The sequence below is a fragment of the Mauremys reevesii genome, linkage group 4 (genome assembly GCF_016161935.1).
Source record: "Mauremys reevesii isolate NIE-2019 linkage group 4, ASM1616193v1, whole genome shotgun sequence".
NCBI classification, from domain to species: domain Eukaryota; kingdom Metazoa; phylum Chordata; order Testudines; family Geoemydidae; genus Mauremys; species Mauremys reevesii.
The window spans coordinates 128,998,181-129,016,276 of record NC_052626.1 but is presented as its reverse complement, the minus strand read 5'-3'; the positions used below and the strand labels follow the sequence as shown (position 1 = coordinate 129,016,276).

Genomic DNA, 18,096 nt, shown 5'->3' with positions numbered 1-18,096 from the left:
TCTGGGAAGAGTAGAGAATGGGAGGAGAGGCTGGGTCCAGTGTCCTGCTCCCTGGGACTGCATAGAAGCCCCTCAGCCAGGGCTCTGTAAGTGACTGGTTCCCTGGGTGACACAGGGAGAGAGAGTCAGGGGATGAACCTGGCATGGTCCCCTGGCTCACCCCAAGGGTTTCCATTTGGAAATCCAAGTGGGAGTGACTTGGCAGCTGGGGGAGTAGGGCCAGCGCTGGGGTTTATTTGGTTTGCCGCCAGTTTGTCTGTTTTTAACCGTGTGATCTCCAAGCTGCGGAGGATTTCAAATAAAATGCAAACACCCCCCTGCCCCCATCTTGGAGCCAGGAGTTCAGGCTGCCTAGGGGCGTGGGCTGGGGCCCTCACAGGGTAGAGCTCATACCTAAGGCTACTGGTTATGCATGCACTACTTGCACAGCAAGTGAGATGCTTCTAACACAGAATACAGCCCCCTAGGCACAAGAGGAGGGGAAATTCTGCCCTGCTACCCACATACAGCGCCACTGAAAGGGACTCTGAGACAGGACATCTGGGTGCCCTTCCCAGCTCCACCATAGACATTCTGCAAAGGGGGAGGAGCTCTTCGGGTCACCTTGGCTCACGCCGGATTGGGGGGAGGGGAGGGCGTCAGAAGGCTAGTGGCTGAAAAGAGCTGGGAAGCTGAGTTCTAGTCCCACCTCTGCCGCGGCCTTGCATAAGTCACTAAGGGCGAAGTTTTCGGAGATGGCGGCTGATTCTGGGTGCCTCGGCCCTCGGGAGCCCGCCCTGAGCTGAACTGCCACGAGGTCAGTGGGAGTCGATGGGAACTGCAGCTGCTCAAAGCCTCTGGAAGAGCGGGCCCGAGGGGCTGCCTACGCAGGGCACCCGAAATCAGGGGCCCGTTCTGAAAGGGTTAGCCTGACCCTCCGTGCCTCAGTTTCCCCATCTGTAAAATGGGGGAGATACCGGCCTCCCTGCCAGGGTGTGGGCAAGCCCAGCGTGCTAACGTTTGCTCAGTGGCCCTGTGCACTAGAAATCACTATAAATAGCCTAGGCAGGCGGTGGTAGCGGAGGAGCGAATTTCTTACAGTGTCAGTTGAACGGAGACGGGTTGTCGCGCTGGGTGCGGTGATATCTGCAGCCCCCTCCAGCGCACTGCCTGGCTCCTCCCAGGACCGTCCTGGGCCTTTCAACCCTTTTCAACCCGCACCCCCAAGCCCAACCACCCGCCTTCTCCCACTGCAGCCATGGGCTTGCTGTAGCAGGGTTGCTGCCTGGCCCCCATTCTCACCGCAGGGTGGTAGCGATTCTCCTCCAGGCCAGCTCGGTTATTCCTCACTGGGCACGGGAGGGGCGCTTGTGTGGTCTCCCCGGTGCCCAGCTATTTCTTTGCAAAGACCCCCCTGCTTTGAAATGCCTGCATGCTCTGGGGAGGGCTGGGTTCTCTGCGCCTCATGCTCTCCGCCCTCGAAAGCAGCCTGCGCGGCTCCCCGCAGGCCCGCTGGCTTTCTGAGACTAGGATGCTGTCAGCTCCCCCGGCCCCACCCACGCCGGCTGCAACAGCCGCCGCCGCCCCCTCGCCTTTTGCTTTATGGAGCCATTTCTCATTTGACCCAGTTAGCGGTGCCATCTGGTGCCTCTGCGCACGCAAAGAGGATTACGCAGCAGCCGGGAGGCAGGAGGGAAGGGAACTGGCCCAAAGAGGCTCGCCCTCCTCCCCGGCTAAGCCGAGGTGGGGGCTGGGTGCAGCGGGGAGGGTCCAGGCTTGGGCTCCCCTAGCCACGTGCGAGAAGGCGAAGATAATCAGCTGGCCCGTTTTGTGCATCTCCGCAGCGCAGAGGGCTACCCAAGCTCTGCCAGGCCAGCTGTAGAGAAACCCTGTGCCCTTCCCACCCGGCATTCATTACCCAAGCTCGACCCCCACCCTGGGAGCTGGGGGGAGTATCAGTTCCGCTAGCTCGGTTTTACAGGGGAAACTGAGGCACGGAGAGGTTGGTTTGTTTTAAGTGTCCTGCCCCAGATCACGGGAGTGAGCCACTGAGTCCACTAGCCAACAATTCCTCCCTACAGAGAGCTTGATTCACTACTTCAGCAATATATCACATTGGTAGATGTGCAGGTGAACGAGCCCCTGATGGTGTGTCTGATGTGATTAGGTCCTGTGATGGTGTCACTTGATATATATATGTGGACAGAGCTGGCATCGCTTTTTTGCAGGATATAGTCCTGGGTTAGTGTTTATGTTGTATGGTGTGTGGTGCTGCTGGTGTATTTGCTTTGATGATGCGCTGGAGGTTTTTTAGTTGGGGCTGTAGGTGATGTGGTATTCACTCCTTCAGCAGAGTCACTAGTGTGGAAGGCAGCAGCTGTTTGACAGAGCATAGCAACCGTGCAGAACAGGACAGGAAGTGGAGAATGCCAGAGCCAGTGAAATGCCAGGGGGATTTTAAGAAGGCAGAAGAGATGCACTGTCAGGACGCTTCGGCTCTTGCAAACAGTGCGGTTGCATTATGAATGCTCCCAGGCGAGCAGGAGCTTGGGTTTCTGTCTCCTTTGAAAGGTGGCACCTGGTAACAGGGTGGCGCTCCCTAATGACACGCACTGGGAGACGCGCTAGAGCTGCGTGAATTGGGGGGGGAGATACTCTCCGCGCGGTTCTGCCTGAATGCCAATGCACTCTGGCGTTTGTCCGCCTTTGTGATTTTTTCTTTTCGTGTCCTTCAGTGCTTAAGCTTTACTCGCGCGTGTGCAAGGAGATGACCCGTCTGGACCTGTGGTTAAGGCACTGCACTCAGGAGACTCATGATACTGATACTGCCACCGACTTTCTGGGTGGCCGTGGGCATGTCACTTTCTCTCTGTGTCTAAAATAGGGGTAATGCTTCCTTTCTCCCTCCCTTCGCTTTGGGGGCTTAGATTCTCTCTTAGTATCTGTTTGTACAACACCTAGCACAGCAGAGCTCTGATCTAAGCTCTAGGGTGGTAACACAATGAATAAGAATAAGATGCTCACAAAAGATGGCTATACAGCTTGAATATTTGCCAGAGGCGCATTGTAGATTCACTGGTAACATTTGCCGCTTATGTGCTGTTGGTCAGTTACATAAATCATCCGCTCCAGGAATGGAAACAGTGCCCCGTGTCATTCCGATCACTAACCAATGCAGTGCCAGGTGGGACTCTCTGCAGCAAGGCATTTGTGAGCAACAGGCAGTCCAACTCCGAGTCCCTGAAGAAATTTGCAAATCACGGCGGTTAGCTAATGAATTTGAGACTCTCATGGACAACGGGCCAGGGCATTTAGCCAAAGTTTCTGATTAAATGATTCATTCTGACTTATTTGCCGTAATTGCCAACACCACCTCTGGCAGCACCTGAGCTTTCCCTGGAGGGCATCTGACTGCAGCCTTGGCCCACCCTTGTGAAATCAAACAGGACTGGAGCCTGCGATGGAACTAGCTGAGATCTCTCCAGCTAGTCTTGTCCATTTCCCCCTTGGTTACCTGTGACGCTGCAGGAGCCGGGGAAAGATTGCAAGGTTGGGTGCGTGTTAAGGAACGCAACAGTTTGCAAGAACCATGCAAACTCGGCAGCTGCTGGTAGAAACAGCCAGTCTCTGCAACATGCCCTGAAGACAGCTGGAGGGAGGGCGTGAGGGCTGATGCAGGGTGCGATTTGTGTTGCAGGGACAGTTTCCAGTAACGTTCAGAGCAGCTCAACATGTTGTCCAGTCTGCTCTCCTGTCCCTAGCAGCAGCATCTCCCAGATATTTCAAAGGAAGGTGTGTGTGTGTGGGGAAATAAACACAAGGCACCAGACCAGTGGTCCAATATACTGTATCCCAAAGGGAACCCTGACCCCAGCTGGAGAACAGCTCATGCCTTGAAGCATGAGAACGGAAGGTCTGGTCATCTTGGCTATGGAGCCTGCAGATGCTGCTGTTATTGTAGTGCTGTTCATTCAGGCTAGTGGGAAGTGACTGAAAGGCACTAGCCAATCCGAATGGTAGCAGGGCAATGGAGAGTCAGGCTCCTTCTGCCTTATTTTTTTTATATTCTCCTAAACCATTTGCCTCTCTCATACCCTGCAGCAGTGAGTTCCCCAGGCTAACGATGCGGTGTCTGAAATAGCTATATGTAAGCTTGGAAGGATTAGATTTTATTGATCAGTGTTGGTAAAGGTTGATTTCACCCTACACACACAAACCCACAAAACAATATTTCCATCCACCATAATCACAATGTACAGCGAGGCAAAGTAAGGAAAATGCTGCTCTGGAACTTAGTAGGGACTGATGTCAGGATATTTACTTGGTATATTTTGACCTGTGATGTCGATAATTTGTGCTTTAATGGTTATAAAGCTTTAACTTTGACTCGCAGTGCCTATTGTCATTAAATAAATATTGCCTCTCCCCCCATAATTTCATGTAACTGTGAAAATGTAAATTGATAAGAAAATGCTTAAAAATAAGCATCCATTGTATCTGTTGAAATTATAAGAAAATAAAAATCGAATTCTGCCAAGCCTAGGTATATGGTCCTTTTAGAATCCTTTCCTAGCTGTTGCTGTTTTCATGTATAATGATAATGCTCTTCTTACTCTTAAACCCTCCTCCTCCATAACAGTGTGTCAGCATTTTACACTTCCGCATCTTAAGTTTGACACTGAATTTGGGTCCATGCATGTATTTAAATGTCAGTTATCATCCCATCCACACAGTACTTTAAGCACATCAGGCCTGACAAAGCATGCGCCTCATTAATCTGTGGCGTTCCATGGGACTGGATTTATGCCGGCTGAGGGTCTGGCCTGGCGAATGAGAGAGGATCAAAAGAGCTCAGAAGAACAGAGACCCCTGCTGGTCTGGACAGGTTTAAGCCACGGGTGCATAGGGTGTCAGTGGAGCGCCAGTGGACCTGCAGCAGTGTCTGAGCCTGAGTACAGAAGCAAGGATGTGGGAGCAAGACCTATCGACGTCTGCGGTGCAACCATCAGTGCCGGTGCCTACAGCACACCCGTGGCCCTGGGTTCATGAGGTGGTGGATGGGACCTTTGGCCTGGGCTAGGCAGCAGCAGCCCTGGTGGAATGAGGGGCCCTGCCCTGGAGAAGCCTGAATGGCATGGTGCGCCAAACGGCACCCTCAATGCCCCCTGCCACGGCGGCAGGGCCAGCTGGCTGCTGCCAGGGCCCTGGGCAGACAGTGCCTGTCCCACTGCCATAGCTACAAGCTGCCCCTTCTCCCCATGGCAAGACCCCCCCAGCACCCCCAAAGATGCAGCCGGCCTGGGGGAGGGCAGCACCCCTGCGGATGGGGCGCTCCCAGCTGGTGTGACCCTGACAGCACCTCCCGGGGGGGCTGCCCCACTGCAAACCCTTCCCATCCCCTGCAGGGCTACTGGGGTAACAGCCCCGCACCCGGCCCTTCATCCCTTCCCTCCTCCTCCTCCTCCTCCTCCTCCTTGCCCCTGCCCCAGCTCCCTCCGCCCCAGCTGGCCGGCTGGCCCTGGCCATGGATGCGAGCAGCTGCTGCCCCCTGCCGGCTCTCCGCTGCACCAGCAGCCCCCGCCGGGACGGGCCGACACCGGCTCCGCCCCCTGCCCGGCACCGGCTGAGGCCCCGCCCCGCCGCAGCCGGCTGTCAGTCACGCGCCTCTGGGCCCTTCCGGGTGGGTGGGGCGAGGAGAGGGTGCGCTGGGCCGGGCGGCAGGTAAGGGGCTGGCGCTGTCCGGAGCTCGTGGCATGCAAAGGTGGGGACGGGAGGGGGCAGGCCGGGGAGATGCAGCAGGGCAAAGGGAGGGGACGGGGCGGGGGGGCAGCAAACGGAGAGCCGGCCGGTTGGGGGAGGGGGGATGCCGCAGGGCAAAGGGCGGGGACGGGGCGGGGGGGCAGCAAACGGAGAGCCGGCAGGTTTGGGGAGGGGGGATGCAGCAGGGCAAAGGGAGGGTCTGGGGTGGCGGCAAAGGGAGAGGGAGTGCAGCGGGGAAAGGGGGGGTGCAGCGGGGTAAGGGGAGAGGGGGCGGGGGCGGGGGAAGCAGCGGGGTAAAGGGAGAGAGGGCGGGGGGTGCAGTGGGGTAAGGGGGGGTGCAGCGGGGTCAAGGGAGAGAGGGCTGGGGTGCAGTGGGAAGGGGGGTGAGGGGTGCAGCGGGGTAAAGGGAGAGGGGGCTGGGGTGCAGTGGGGAAAGGGGGTCGGGGGTTCAGCGGGGTAAAGGGAGGGTGGGTGCTGTGCAGCAGGGAGAGGGGTGGGGTGGGGTGCAGCAGGGTAAAGAAGAAGTGGAAGCTGGCAGGCGAGGTACTGGAAAGGGAAGGGTGGCCAGACTAGGGGAAGTCAGGAGTCTCTCTGGGGCCTGCAGCAGGACTGCAGGGGGGTGGGTTAGGGGAAAGCCCAGCAAGCTGCAGGGATTGTACACTAGCCCGCAGGGTTTTCTTGCCGGGCTTGAGTTTGAGCCTGTGCTTGTCCTTCCTCAGGACCTAGCTGTAGGGCTTCGCAAAGCCTCCTGAGAGGGTGATGAACACGTCTCGGGAGTGACGCCTCACCAGCAGCAGCCATTGCACACACTGCCCAAGCGCTGTGGAGTTTTTGGTGGTGAGCAGGGCCATGCACTAACAATGGGGGACCTGGGAGGGGGTGTTATGTGTACGCGGATGGAGAACTCTGCGGGTAAAGGGGGATGCTGCCACCAGGTTAAAAACAATAAGTGCCTCTAGCAATAACCCTATAGATAACGAAGTGCTAATTTCTCACTATGTGTGCAGGCCCTGATCCTGCAATGGGCTCCCTACAGGCAGATCCCTGCTATAGGGGGTCAATAGGCCGACACCTGTGCTGAGCCTGTTGCAGGATTTTAGAGCCTTATTCATTGCATTTCTTTTCTGCTTGGACAATACAGGCTGACTTCTATGAGTCTAGTGCGTACATAAGATAGATGTTACAATTCTAATTTTTTTTTTTTTTTGTGGCCTTTGAGCGCAAGGAGACTCCAGGCCTGTCTGCTACGGTGTCCGTTCCGGATGGGCTTTAAGGACGAGTCTGAGTGCTGTCCCTCATGCAGACTTTACATTTGTTCTTTCTTTGTTGGGCTTTCCCACCCCGAATCCGAAATAAGCCTTCAAGGTTTGTAAGCCATCTGTGCTCTGTCTGGAGGATACAGACAGAACCACAGAAATGTAGGGATGGAAAGGCCCTCAAGGCTTCCTGTTCCATCCCCCCACGCTGGGGCAGGGATAAGTAAATCATGGATACCAGGATTAATGATGCCATGGCCTAGACTAATGCTGTGGGGTTTGGGCTGCCGGTGGGGAATGTTTGCATCCAAGCATGACAGTATTTCTTAGGACCATTCTGCCTCCTTTCCCCCAAACCTGGCTCTCGACTGGCTGCCAGCATCCCTTCAAAGGAGGAGAGACCTGATGGTGGATTGGAAGCTCTTTGGGGCACGGACCATTTTTGTTGATGTGTAACACCTAACACAATGGGCTCGTGGGCCATCACGAGGTGCGACGGTAATACAAACAGTAAACAGTGGTGGGGCCTGGGATGAGTCCTGCACAGGACTCTGTCAAGCTGCTCCCTGTGGCTATGGGTCTTTGGGTAATTCCCTGTAGCGGATAAAGGCCCATTGTGCTCATCTGAGATGCATCCTCCTGGCTAAGGGCTTCCAGGGCGTTTCCTGACTCCAGAAAGCTCGGAGGTCAGCTCCCGAGCCAAGATCTGGCCTTTGCTGTTGATTTCAATGTGTGTCTTTATCCATCTCAAGAGAGTTTTTGTATGTGCTGCGTATTGCAAACTCGTGCTCTGAGATACTTGTCTACGGCAGAGATTCTTTCATGGATTAAGCTGCTGGGGGAGGTCTCTGTGCCAGCGTCACAGAGGAGAGATTTGAGACAGAGCTGGGCTGTTTTTTCTCACATCCCCAAATGGCGCAATGTTAATTATTATTCGTGTTACCGCTGCACCCAGGGCTCATTGTGCTAGGGGCTGTGAGCCGTCTCTGAAGCGATGTCCTCATCTGGGCGTTTCTGTGGCAGCAGTGTGGCCGTGAAGATGTGTTGGCATTTCCTTGAGCCTAGTGCTCTTATTGGTGTCAGGCTAATGCCTAGGGTTCCAGGTGAGATCAGGGCCCTGGTGTGCTAGGAGCTGTACGTGCATGTAGTGAGGAACGATACTTACTATTTAAATCGGTGAGACAGACAAAGGGGAGGAGAAACAAAGCATTACCATCCCCATCTTATAGGTGGGGAACGGAGGCACAAAGAGGGTGACTTGCCCAAGGTCATACAGGAGTCAGTGGCAAAACAGGGAACTGAATCCAGGTCCTGAAGGCCAGTGCCTAAACCACAGGCCCGTCTCTCTCTCTCTAGTAGATGCAACAACACGACAGGGCAGTGGTGAGGTGTGTGGGCTTTAATCCCTGCCCAGGTTGCAGGCAAGTATTACCTAGCACTGCAGGGGGCTGTGTCCTTCTCTGGCACCTTTCGTCTCAGCGCCTCACAAACATTACCAAGATGTCTGCCTCACGCCCGGGGACTTAGGAGGGTGAAGGGAGGAGCATCATCCCTGTTTTAACAGATAGGGAAACTGAGAGAGGGGACTGGCCCACATTTGCACTGGGGCCATGACTCTGTCTTGGGCAAATCGCTTCCCCCTTTTTTGTGCTTCCGTTTTTCCCCATCTGTCAAAAATGGGGGTGAAGTTATTGCTGCAGGGCGCTTTGGGCTCTGTGGCTGGGCCGCGCTCTCTGAGCGCAGCGATGCGTTGGAAAGCAGATGCTCAGCGAGTGCCTAATAGATGCACTCAGGCTTGTTTTTAAATGCGCAGTTTCCCTATGCAGCATGGGTAGCTTTTTAAAGTATCCCCCTCCTGAGTGCGTTACCCATTATTCATGCTCATAGGTTTAAACGCTAAGGATCCGATCCCTTACCTGTTACGCCTTCCCTTGACCCTAATGGGCATTGGGTGGGGCCTGAAGCAGCCTGCTAGGCTACATACCAATGGCTTGAATATGTTTCCTCAGCTTGAATTGGATGTCACGGTCAGTCTCATGACTCATGTTATACGCCGTGGTACCAATTTGGGGGCTTCACATCCTTCCGGGGAGGGCTGGAATTTGGCAGCTGAATGGGAGAAACTGATTTGAATCTTAAACTTAAATCTTAAATCTACGATCTTGTTCTGATTGTTTGTTTACGGCCGAGAGGGTTAGCCAAGACGTTGTCTTCCTGATGAAGATCGGAGCCACCCCTCTGTCTCCCCTCAAGCAGCTGCTTCCGACGCAATGAGTAACACGACCACTCCCACCTCCGCCGGGACCTCCAGCGACTCCTTAGTAGGGTACGTCCTGGTGCCCTTCTTCCTCATCACTATCATCGGCATCGTTGTGGTGGTGGTAAGAGACTTGTTTTTGTTTGGGAGCCCCCATGGTGTGATCCTCTAGGTCGCTGGTTCAAATCCAGGCATTGACCAAAAGTTGTAACTGCCTCGGTGGCTGCTGGTCCCAGTGCAGATCACGTTGGGAGCTCTGGCAGAGACCAAGGGCTGAATGGGCCCCGTGGAGACCACACTCTTCTCTCGCCCCTAGACGTGGTCTCTCCAGGTTGGGGCTGACCTATGTCGGTGTGTGTTGAGCTGGAGTTGCTGCTGCCTGGGCTGTCCCTGCTCTGTGGCTAGAGTATGTCAGTCCACCCGAGGGGTGGCCATGTGAGGCCTTTCCCCAGCACTGACGTCCCCAAAGAGTTGGGGAGAGTGTGATCCGGGAGGGTGCGGTTCTCTGCTGGCCTGGCAGAATCTGCACTGTTGGTACAGTGCCTGGTGGCTTCTTGTCTCTGACTTTTGGCTGATTGCACTCCTGCTGGGAGGGCACTGGGCATTTAAATACAACCACAGAAGTGCCTCGACTCTCTTTCTCAGTTGTTAGAGGCCTCCACAAACATCTGGCTACATCTGGCTCCTGAGAGCCGGGCTGGCCCAGGCAGCTTGCTCAGTCAAAGAGCTCAGATCTAAAACCAAAACCCGAGAGACCCTCGTGCCCCAAACAGTTTTGTTCGAATTGAGGCGGGGAGACCTGTGGTGGGGTTGCATGTGAAGGGAGGATTCATTGTAAGTGGGCAATGATGGGCCAAAGCCCATCCCTGGGGTGGTGTCTTGTAGACTATAAATGGGGTGAGGGGATTGGATGGCCTTTTAAATTTTTTTAAAGGACGTGTGCTCTAGCTTGATCACAAGGCATGGACTCAATGCAGGAATCATTGGGTGAGGTTCTCTGTCCTGTCCTGTGCAGGAGGTCCTAGAGAGCAGATGGTTCTAATGGTCCTTCCTGGCCTATGGTGATGGGGTCCAGAGCCTTTCGTCTCTGCCAGCTGGATGGGTACTGCTTGCAGGCCACCCAGCAGCTGTCTGTGAAATGAGCGGATTTATCCGCTTCCTGCTGAATGTGTGTCCGGGTCACAAATCAGATGCCGGTGCTGGCAGCTTGATGGCAGTGGTATGGACTGAGCTGCTTTGGAACAGGCTCTTCCCAGGTGGCCAACTCCTCGCCAACACCTAGGGCCAGTGTCTCCAAAGAGCTCACCCTCCAGCATGTGGAGCTGTCCTGAAAATCCGGCGTCAGGTGTCTGGAGATCTCCGGCCAGGCCCATTGACAGGGGATGCTATGGGGGGAAAGATAGTCCTGCCGCCATCCAAATGGAAGTCTCCAGGTCTGGCCAGCCCCTTTCATTAGTGCCAAACTCACTTTTAACGCCAACCCATGGGCTGTGTGGTTGCTCACTACATGCTTTCCCCCCCCATTGCAGATGATGTACATTCAGAAGAAGAGGAGGTAAGTGCTAAGTCTGGAGGCTGCTGGTATGTTGGGGAAAGGATGTCTGTTTTTGCTTTGGCTGGAGAAGAGGGGTGGTCATACGGCATCTGCAGCACTGGCCTAGCTGGAGATGACAGAGTAGATCCAGACTCACTTGGGGGAGCCACGGGGGCCTTTGTGTGTCTGGGAGAGAACTCACTGGCTGTCCTCACTCGGTCCCTTTAGATTTAGGGCCTTCCCCTTAGATCAGGAATGGTGCTAAGGGAAGGGAGGGTGTGCAGTGAGAATTAACCTCTGTCCCCTGGGTCTGTCCACGTCCACCTTCTGTGGCAAAGAACACCTTCCACCTGACTTGGATCCTCGGCTCTGTGACGCCAGATCCTTTGTGTGCGGCTGTGACCTGTGGTGGCAATAGCTGTGGGCTCAAATGCTGCAGTCCTTGCACGGGCCAAACTCCCATTGACTCATCATTGTGCTCGGTCCCAGTGTGCTAGGCACTCCGCTGCCCCGAGGAGCTTAGACCTGAGTGTAAGAGGAGCCAGCAGGTGGATTGAACAAAGAGACGGAGGAGGAGAGTGGGGTAACAGCGAGATGGTAGCTTTGAATGAGGAAGGAGTGCTGGCTTTGGCCCATGGGCTCTAGACCTGGGGTGAGATTTTCAAAGCTGTTTAGACATTCAAATTAAGGCAAGGAACGTGTCTACATCCCCTAGGCGGCTCTGGAAATCTCAGCCCCCGTGACTCAGCCCCCCCTCTGCTGGCCGTGTGATCCTATCATCAGCGTCACCCTTGGGTCATTGGCGGGTCTGCGGGTTCCCAGAGCAGCCTCACAGTCCCCTGTCTCTGCGTGTGTCAGGTTTGACAGGTTACGTCACCACCTGTTACCGATGTACAGCTACGACCCTGCAGAGGACCTGCACGAGGCTGAACAGGAGCTGCTGGGGGATCCAGACGACACCAAGGTGAGCTGCGAAGGTCCAGAGGCCACGCGTGAGGGCGGCTGTGGGCGGGCGGCATGAGTGGGCGTGATGCCACTTGGAGCCGGTCGTCCCCAGCGCAGGTCACGTTTGGTTTTGGGGTAACGTGCTTGCCGGAGAGGAACGTGAGGAGGCACTTTACCGAGCATCCAGGCTGCTCCGGTCAATGTTCCTCATCCTAAATCATCTGCTGTAGAAGATCTGCCCAGGAGAGCACTGTGCATTCAGCAGTGTTGTACAAGAGACACGGGGGATGGGGTCTGAGCACAGGACCAGAATCAGTGCTTGAGTGGCTAGTTATGTGGGCAAGTAACAACCTTTTGGTGCTACTGTTGGCCTGTAATCACAGGGTGATTCAGGTTTCTGTGTAGTCTCCCAGGGAGTTTGCTCCTGCAGGTGAAGTCCTAAGGGCTGTTGTAAATGCTACGTTTCAAAGGGTCACCGTCAACTTGGCAAACCGCATTTTTGGTCTGGAAACTTTGTATCTAGTATTGTTAATGGTAACAGTGGAGATCACTGTCACCAGCGTTTTAGCAGCACAAGTTGGGGGTTGTGGTGGAGAATCAGCTCGACATGATTGACACTGTGGCCAAAAGGGTTAATGCGATCTTGGGATGCAGAAATGGGAATTTTAAGTAGGAGCAGAGAGGTTGTTTTACCTCTGGATTTGGCACTGGTGCCACTGCTGCTGGAATCCTGTGTCCAGCTCCAGTGCCCACAATTCAAGAAGGATGTTGATCAGTTGGAGAGGCTTCAGACAGGGGCCATGAGAATGATCAAAGGAACAGAAAACCTGCGTTATAGTCATAGACTCAAGAAGCTCAGTCTATTTAGCTCAACAAAGAGAAGGTCAAGGAATCACTGACTTGATTACAGTCTATAAGTACCTATAGGAGGAACAAATAGTTAACAATGAGCTCTTCACTCTAGCAGATAAAGGTTTAACATGATCCAAGGGCTGGAAGTTGAAGCTAGACGAATTCAGACTGGAAATAAGGTGTAAATTTTTAACCGTGAGAGTAATTAACCATTGGAACAGTTTCCCAAGGGTCATGGGGGATTCTCCAGCACTGATCATTTTTCAGTGAAGCCGGGATGTTTTTCTACAAGATCTGCTCTAGGAATTATTCTGGGGAAGTTCTTTGGCCTGGGTTACACAGGAGGCGATAATCACAATGGCTTCTTTTTGCGTTGGAACCTATGAATATATGAAATGAACAGTCCTTTCTCTGGCAGCTCATTCTGTGTAGTCACTTCAAAGGATTTCCTTGGTATTGTCAGGCTCCAACCTTGCAAACATTTTACCACGTAACTCACTGGGTCTATTCCCAGGTAGAGTTACCTTTGTGTTTGCAGCATTGGTATTTCCTCTGCTGAAAAGAGCCGTAAAGTCTAACGAGAGAGCAGAAAAACTGTGTCATTTGCTTTTGAAAGGATTTTAACCAGATGTTCTTTTTAAAGGGGCTCTGTCAGAAATAGGATTTTTTTTTGCACTTGGTCCATTTAAAAAAAAAAAAAAGGAAATTCACATTGACTGTGTTCCTTTAAATATCACTGCTGTTACTCAACAGGAACCATTGAATGGAAATGGAGGGATATTTAAAAAAAAATCTGGCATCAGAAAAAAATACTAAGAAATACCCACTTGCCTCTCAAAAATGTGGTTTTGAAAACTTCATCTGCTGTAACTAGAGCTTTAACCCGTAATACGTCAATTACCAGGATCAGTAAAAATCTGTACAAGATTTTCCCCCTTCCTCGTATTGGTCATCCTGTCCTTTAAAATATGCCTGTAGTGACATGACCCGTGGGTGAAAGGAGGCTGCACAGCTGAGGGAATAAGGCATTGAACTGTGGGTCAGGAAAGCTGAGTTCTGTTGTCAGCTCTGTAACTGACCTGCCTGGGTGTCCTTCGCTTCACTCTGTTTCCCCATCTGTGAAATGGGGATAATATCAGACCTTGTAATGTGCTTTGAGATCACTGGTTTAAAAACCCTATATAAGAATTAAGCATTTATGATGATGATGATGCACTTGAAATATGTAGAACATTCTGAATCCATAACTATTTAATGTAAACTCTCCAGAATAAAGTGGGCATATACCGTTTAAAAATCACATCTTAAATTAAATGAATGAATAATACTGTAGATTACAAAAACTGTACAAAAGTTCAGATCTGACTTTCCATTATTTGTACTGCTTTGCATTTCATTCCACTTGGATAATGAAAACAGGTCAATTTCCCATTGTAGTTCTCATGTGCTAGCCCAAGGCTGCAGTGTTTGGGTTGCAAATACAGCAGGGGAATTTTTAACTTGAATTATATTTAATTAAAAAAAAAAAAACCCTGGCTTTCACAAAACCTAAATGTGGGGCCTCAAGCTCTAATTTAAAGGGTGTGATGGACGGGGAGTTGAGAAGAGGCCAAGCGCTGTAGATAAACAACATCGGCCGTGTGGAAATTAGGTCAGTGACTCAGGCTGAATGTGGCGTGGCTGATTGCTGGGGCCGTGTTAGCGCTGAGATGATCACCAACAAAGCTGCGTGATCTTGTTCAGGCCAACTGTCCTAGGCATGAGCCTAATGCACTAGATCAGAACTAGAGGGAAATTTAGATCAAAAGGGTTTAATCCTTGCCTGTTTCTACTAGCCTTCTTAGTAAGTAAGTCTACACTAAAACATTGTCAAGTCAGCTATGTCGCTAAGGGGTGTGGCAAAGCCACGTGCTGGGTGACGCAGTTAAGCCGATCTATCTCCCGGTGTACGCGGCACTAGGTTGACGGAAGAATTCTACACTGGGGTTTAGGTCGGCTTAACTATGCTCACACCTCTGAGTGACGTAACTAGATTGACCTAACTTCATAATGTAAACCAGCCTATAGCACTTTTCTGAGCTAGATTGCTGATTCAAATCCCGCCTGGTTCAGCAGCAAGCTGTGCATTTACTCTCTGGCAGCACTGTGGTGCCCCCTGGTGAAATGAAGTGGTTTAGACTCAGTTCCATTCCAAGTGGGCTAGTGCACACGCTGCACAAACTTGTGCTGCAAGTGGTGCTAATTTGGGGCAAGCAGACTCCACAGAGGCCATGATTTGACTGGCTCAGAGAGACAATCCTTTGGCCAGGGGAAGGTGCTGGGGACATTTCCCCTGTGCTTGCCCATGTTCTGCCTGTTCTGGGCACAAACCGAAGGCTTGGGTCTGCAGGGTTGTGTAGGTTTTACAGGGTGGTGGAAACGAATTCATGAAAATAACTGGTTTGGGCAGGCAATGGGGCCTGTGATATTGGGCTTCAACTGAACTTTAACGCACGTTCCACGAGAGAAACTGACCACTCCAGCTGATCTGGCTTCTCCAGCATCTCAAGAGCTGCCTCTTATTACATGCAGTTGAGGAATGCTGTTTGCTGCTATCTCCTTGCTAGCCAGACAGCATCCAGAGTTTCTCCTCTGTGGCTTGGACTGATGCATGGGATTTCCAGTGCATCAGCTCATTTTCAGGTCATGACGCGTGGAGAGGGAGAAGGAAAACCAGCCCCTCATGATGCAGACTGCGTTTGTTTCTTTTCACCGCCTCAGTGGACACTGGGAATTCCCGAGTTCTAATCCTGATGCCTTCCATGCCTCTGGAAAGTTGCTTAATCTAAGGGGGGATATGATAGAGGTATATAAAATCATGAGTGATGTCGAGAAAGTGGATAAGGAAAAGTTATTTACTTATTCCCATAATACAAGAACTAGGGGTCACCAAATGAAATTAATAGGCAGGAGGTTTAAAACAAATAAAAGGAAGTTCTTCTTCATGCAGCGCACAGTCAACTTGTGGAACTCCTTACCTGAGGAGGTTGTGAAGGCTAAGACTATAACAGTGTTTAAAAGAGAACTGGATAAATTCATGGTGGTGAAGTCCATAAATGGCTATTAGCCAGGATGGGTAAAGAATGGTGTCCCTAGCCTCTGTTTGTTAGAGGGTGGAGATGGATGGCAGGAGAGAGATCACTTGATCATTGCCTGTTAGGTTCACTCCCTCTGGGGCACCTGGCATTGGCCACTGTCGGTAGACAGGATACTGGGCTAGATGGACCTTTGGTCTGACCCAGTACGGCCGTTCTTATGTTCTTAATCTCTGTGCCTTGGTTTCCTTATCTGACCGAGAGGTTAACCCTGACCTTGTTTTTGTGCCCACAGGAGGTTGAAGGGTGTGTGTGTGCCTGGCACTTTGAAGGCAAATAAACATGTATTGTTTGTTGCAGGTGATGCGAGGCTGGGGTGGATACCAGCCCCATCGGACTCCGCTCATGGACATGAAAGCGTAACGCAGCTCGGCAACCAGTGTCCAGGCGATGTACTAACCACCTCCACCCCTCTCTCTTCTTGTCGATTTCTGTGCTAACGTCAAGTTCTCCCACATGGAGTTAATTGTTTAAAGCTCCACCCTCCGTTTTGCTCGACTTCTGCCCCCCCTTCCCATTCTGCCCTTTACAAGGTACGGCGGGTGGGCGTAGTCCCTGCTGGCTTTAGCTCCCGAGCGCTGTCAGCCCGTGCTGCCCCTGAGCGTTCCCGCCGGTGAAGCACTGAAGGCATGGGCTGAGTCTTGGGTTTGCACGTTTTGACCAGGAACAGCTCTTTCCTCCTCTTGGTTGCGGATATAAAACCCTCTGAGCCTTTTCACTTGGGCCCAGAAGAGAGGCTGTCGATCCTGAGAGTGTGTTGGTGAAACTCCATCGCTGGGTGGCTCAGAGACTCAGCCCCAAGAAACCCGGTTTATCACAGCCTCCCCTTCGGTATAAGCCATTTAAAACCAACGCAGTTGTGGTATTGCAGATGCATCTGCTGACTGCACAGAGAACAAACCTCCTGCCATGCTGCCTATCTATCGACGCACATGCTGAGCGTGTTCCTTTGCATGGGGCAGTCCCATGCACAAATCTGATTATTGTATCTCTTGCTCGCCTGTATGGGGACCTAGTTTAATGGAGCCTTTGCTGCGATCTTGAAATAGCTGACAGCAAGCATGTTTCCGTCAGCCCTGCAAAAGGCCATTCAGATGGGTGCATTTGAAACAGTCCTTTGATTCCAGTCACCCCAGGGCAGGGATGGGTCCAGTTTGGCTATGCAGTAAAAACCGGGTGAGTTTAGCAGAGCAAAACTGTCTGTCTTTGCATTCAGCCAAGAGGCCTTATGTATTTGCCAAGGAGGAGAAAAGTCTTCCTGGCACAAAAGCTACTGGATAGTAAAACAACCAAACTCTGTAATAGTTCAGCAAGGTGGATCTTTCTACGTGGATGATTTTTGTATTCAATAGTAGCTCATCTCTATATTTTGTAAATAAAAAGGCACCGTGAATGTGAGTGTCTCTGGCAAGATCTCATCTTTTTTTTTGTAATCTGTAGTTCCTATCTTTCTGCTTAGAGCAGGGAAGTGCAGCTTGTCTTGTGTTAACCCTTTGTGAACTGCAGAGCTGGGCCGGGGACGTCCTGACTGAAAAGGTAATGTGTCCTCTGAGCAGAACAGAAACCTCACCACCACCTGCCTTGTAGTCAGGTCCACTGATCTCTCCGGACTATGGCATGGAGTGTGTGTAGGGGGGAAGGCGGGGCCTTGGCTCAGTCCTGTCTGCTCGCTCTTTAGAGAATCCCTTATGTCCAGGACTCTCCTCACACTCCACTATCCCTGCACTGAATGCAGTAGAGACGGGTGCTGATGCTGAGTGCTTCATGCAAGCAGGTTGCATGTGGCTGTGACCCAGTGAGAAATCATCTTCTGCACCAGGAGCTCCTAAAGTAAAAAAGCTGTTTTTGTTTGCCTCCTTCAAACTGGGCGACAGGGAGCTTGGGGCGGGGGGGGGGGGGAAATCTACATGGCATAGCTCTTGACTGCTAAAACCAATCGTGGTTACAATGATGCTGAAGTTACAGGCATACATTAGTCATTCAAATGCATGGTAACCATTCCAGAACATTAATTTAAAAAAATCCCTCAAACGTTAGAAACCCAGAAAATGCAGAGTTAGGGCTGCACGCTCCTCAACTAAGGTGCCTATATCACCTTAACTCTGACCCTTTCGATGCCTCCTCACCATCTTTTTTTGTTTGAAAACTGGCCTTGCAGTTTGTTCCGTTAGATAGGTGTCTCTGAATATGCTGCCTCATTCCTACAGTAGCCTTTGCTGTTTTCACAGCGGTTCTCTGTCGTGATTAGTGCCTGTGAGGCCTGTCTGGAGACATGATAGCAACAGGGGTGCCATATGGAATTGTAGTGCTCAATCCTGTGAAAGTGCTGAGCACCTGGGAAGAGCCTTCAGCCCCTGGCAGGATCGGGCTCTCATGGAG

General features: G+C 52.1%; 1 protein-coding gene across 3 annotated transcripts; it reads left to right on the top strand.

The window, feature by feature from the left end:
- Positions 1-5,640: 5,640 nt before the first annotated feature.
- On the top strand, positions 5,641-17,115 carry SMIM29 (small integral membrane protein 29). 3 transcript variants are annotated; one of them, XM_039538416.1, is made up of 6 exons: positions 5,641-5,700; positions 6,459-6,575; positions 9,179-9,376; positions 10,782-10,807; positions 11,645-11,750; positions 16,018-17,115. In XM_039538416.1, the coding sequence occupies exons 3-6, from the start codon at positions 9,266-9,268 to the stop codon at positions 16,078-16,080; spliced, it is 306 nt and encodes a 101-aa protein (XP_039394350.1). In that variant the 5' UTR covers positions 5,641-5,700; positions 6,459-6,575; positions 9,179-9,265; the 3' UTR covers positions 16,081-17,115. The 3 variants fall into 3 exon arrangements, with proteins under 3 accessions (XP_039394350.1, XP_039394348.1, XP_039394349.1); XM_039538414.1 differs by having other exon boundaries at positions 6,459-6,576; positions 9,188-9,376; XM_039538415.1 differs by lacking the exon at positions 5,641-5,700 and adding an exon at positions 5,710-5,740 and having other exon boundaries at positions 6,459-6,576; positions 9,188-9,376.
- Positions 17,116-18,096: the final 981 nt, after the last annotated feature.

Bases quoted from the DNA above. Each gene is read 5' to 3' on its own strand.
- SMIM29 (XM_039538416.1), top strand. From the start codon at position 9,266: ATGAGTAACACGACCACTCCCACCTCCGCCGGGACCTCCAGCGACTCC. The intron at 9,377-10,781 runs GTAAGAGACTTG...CCCCCATTGCAG, and splicing joins TCGGCATCGTTGTGGTGGTG to ATGATGTACATTCAGAAGAA. The intron at 10,808-11,644 runs GTAAGTGCTAAG...TGCGTGTGTCAG, and splicing joins TACATTCAGAAGAAGAGGAG to GTTTGACAGGTTACGTCACC.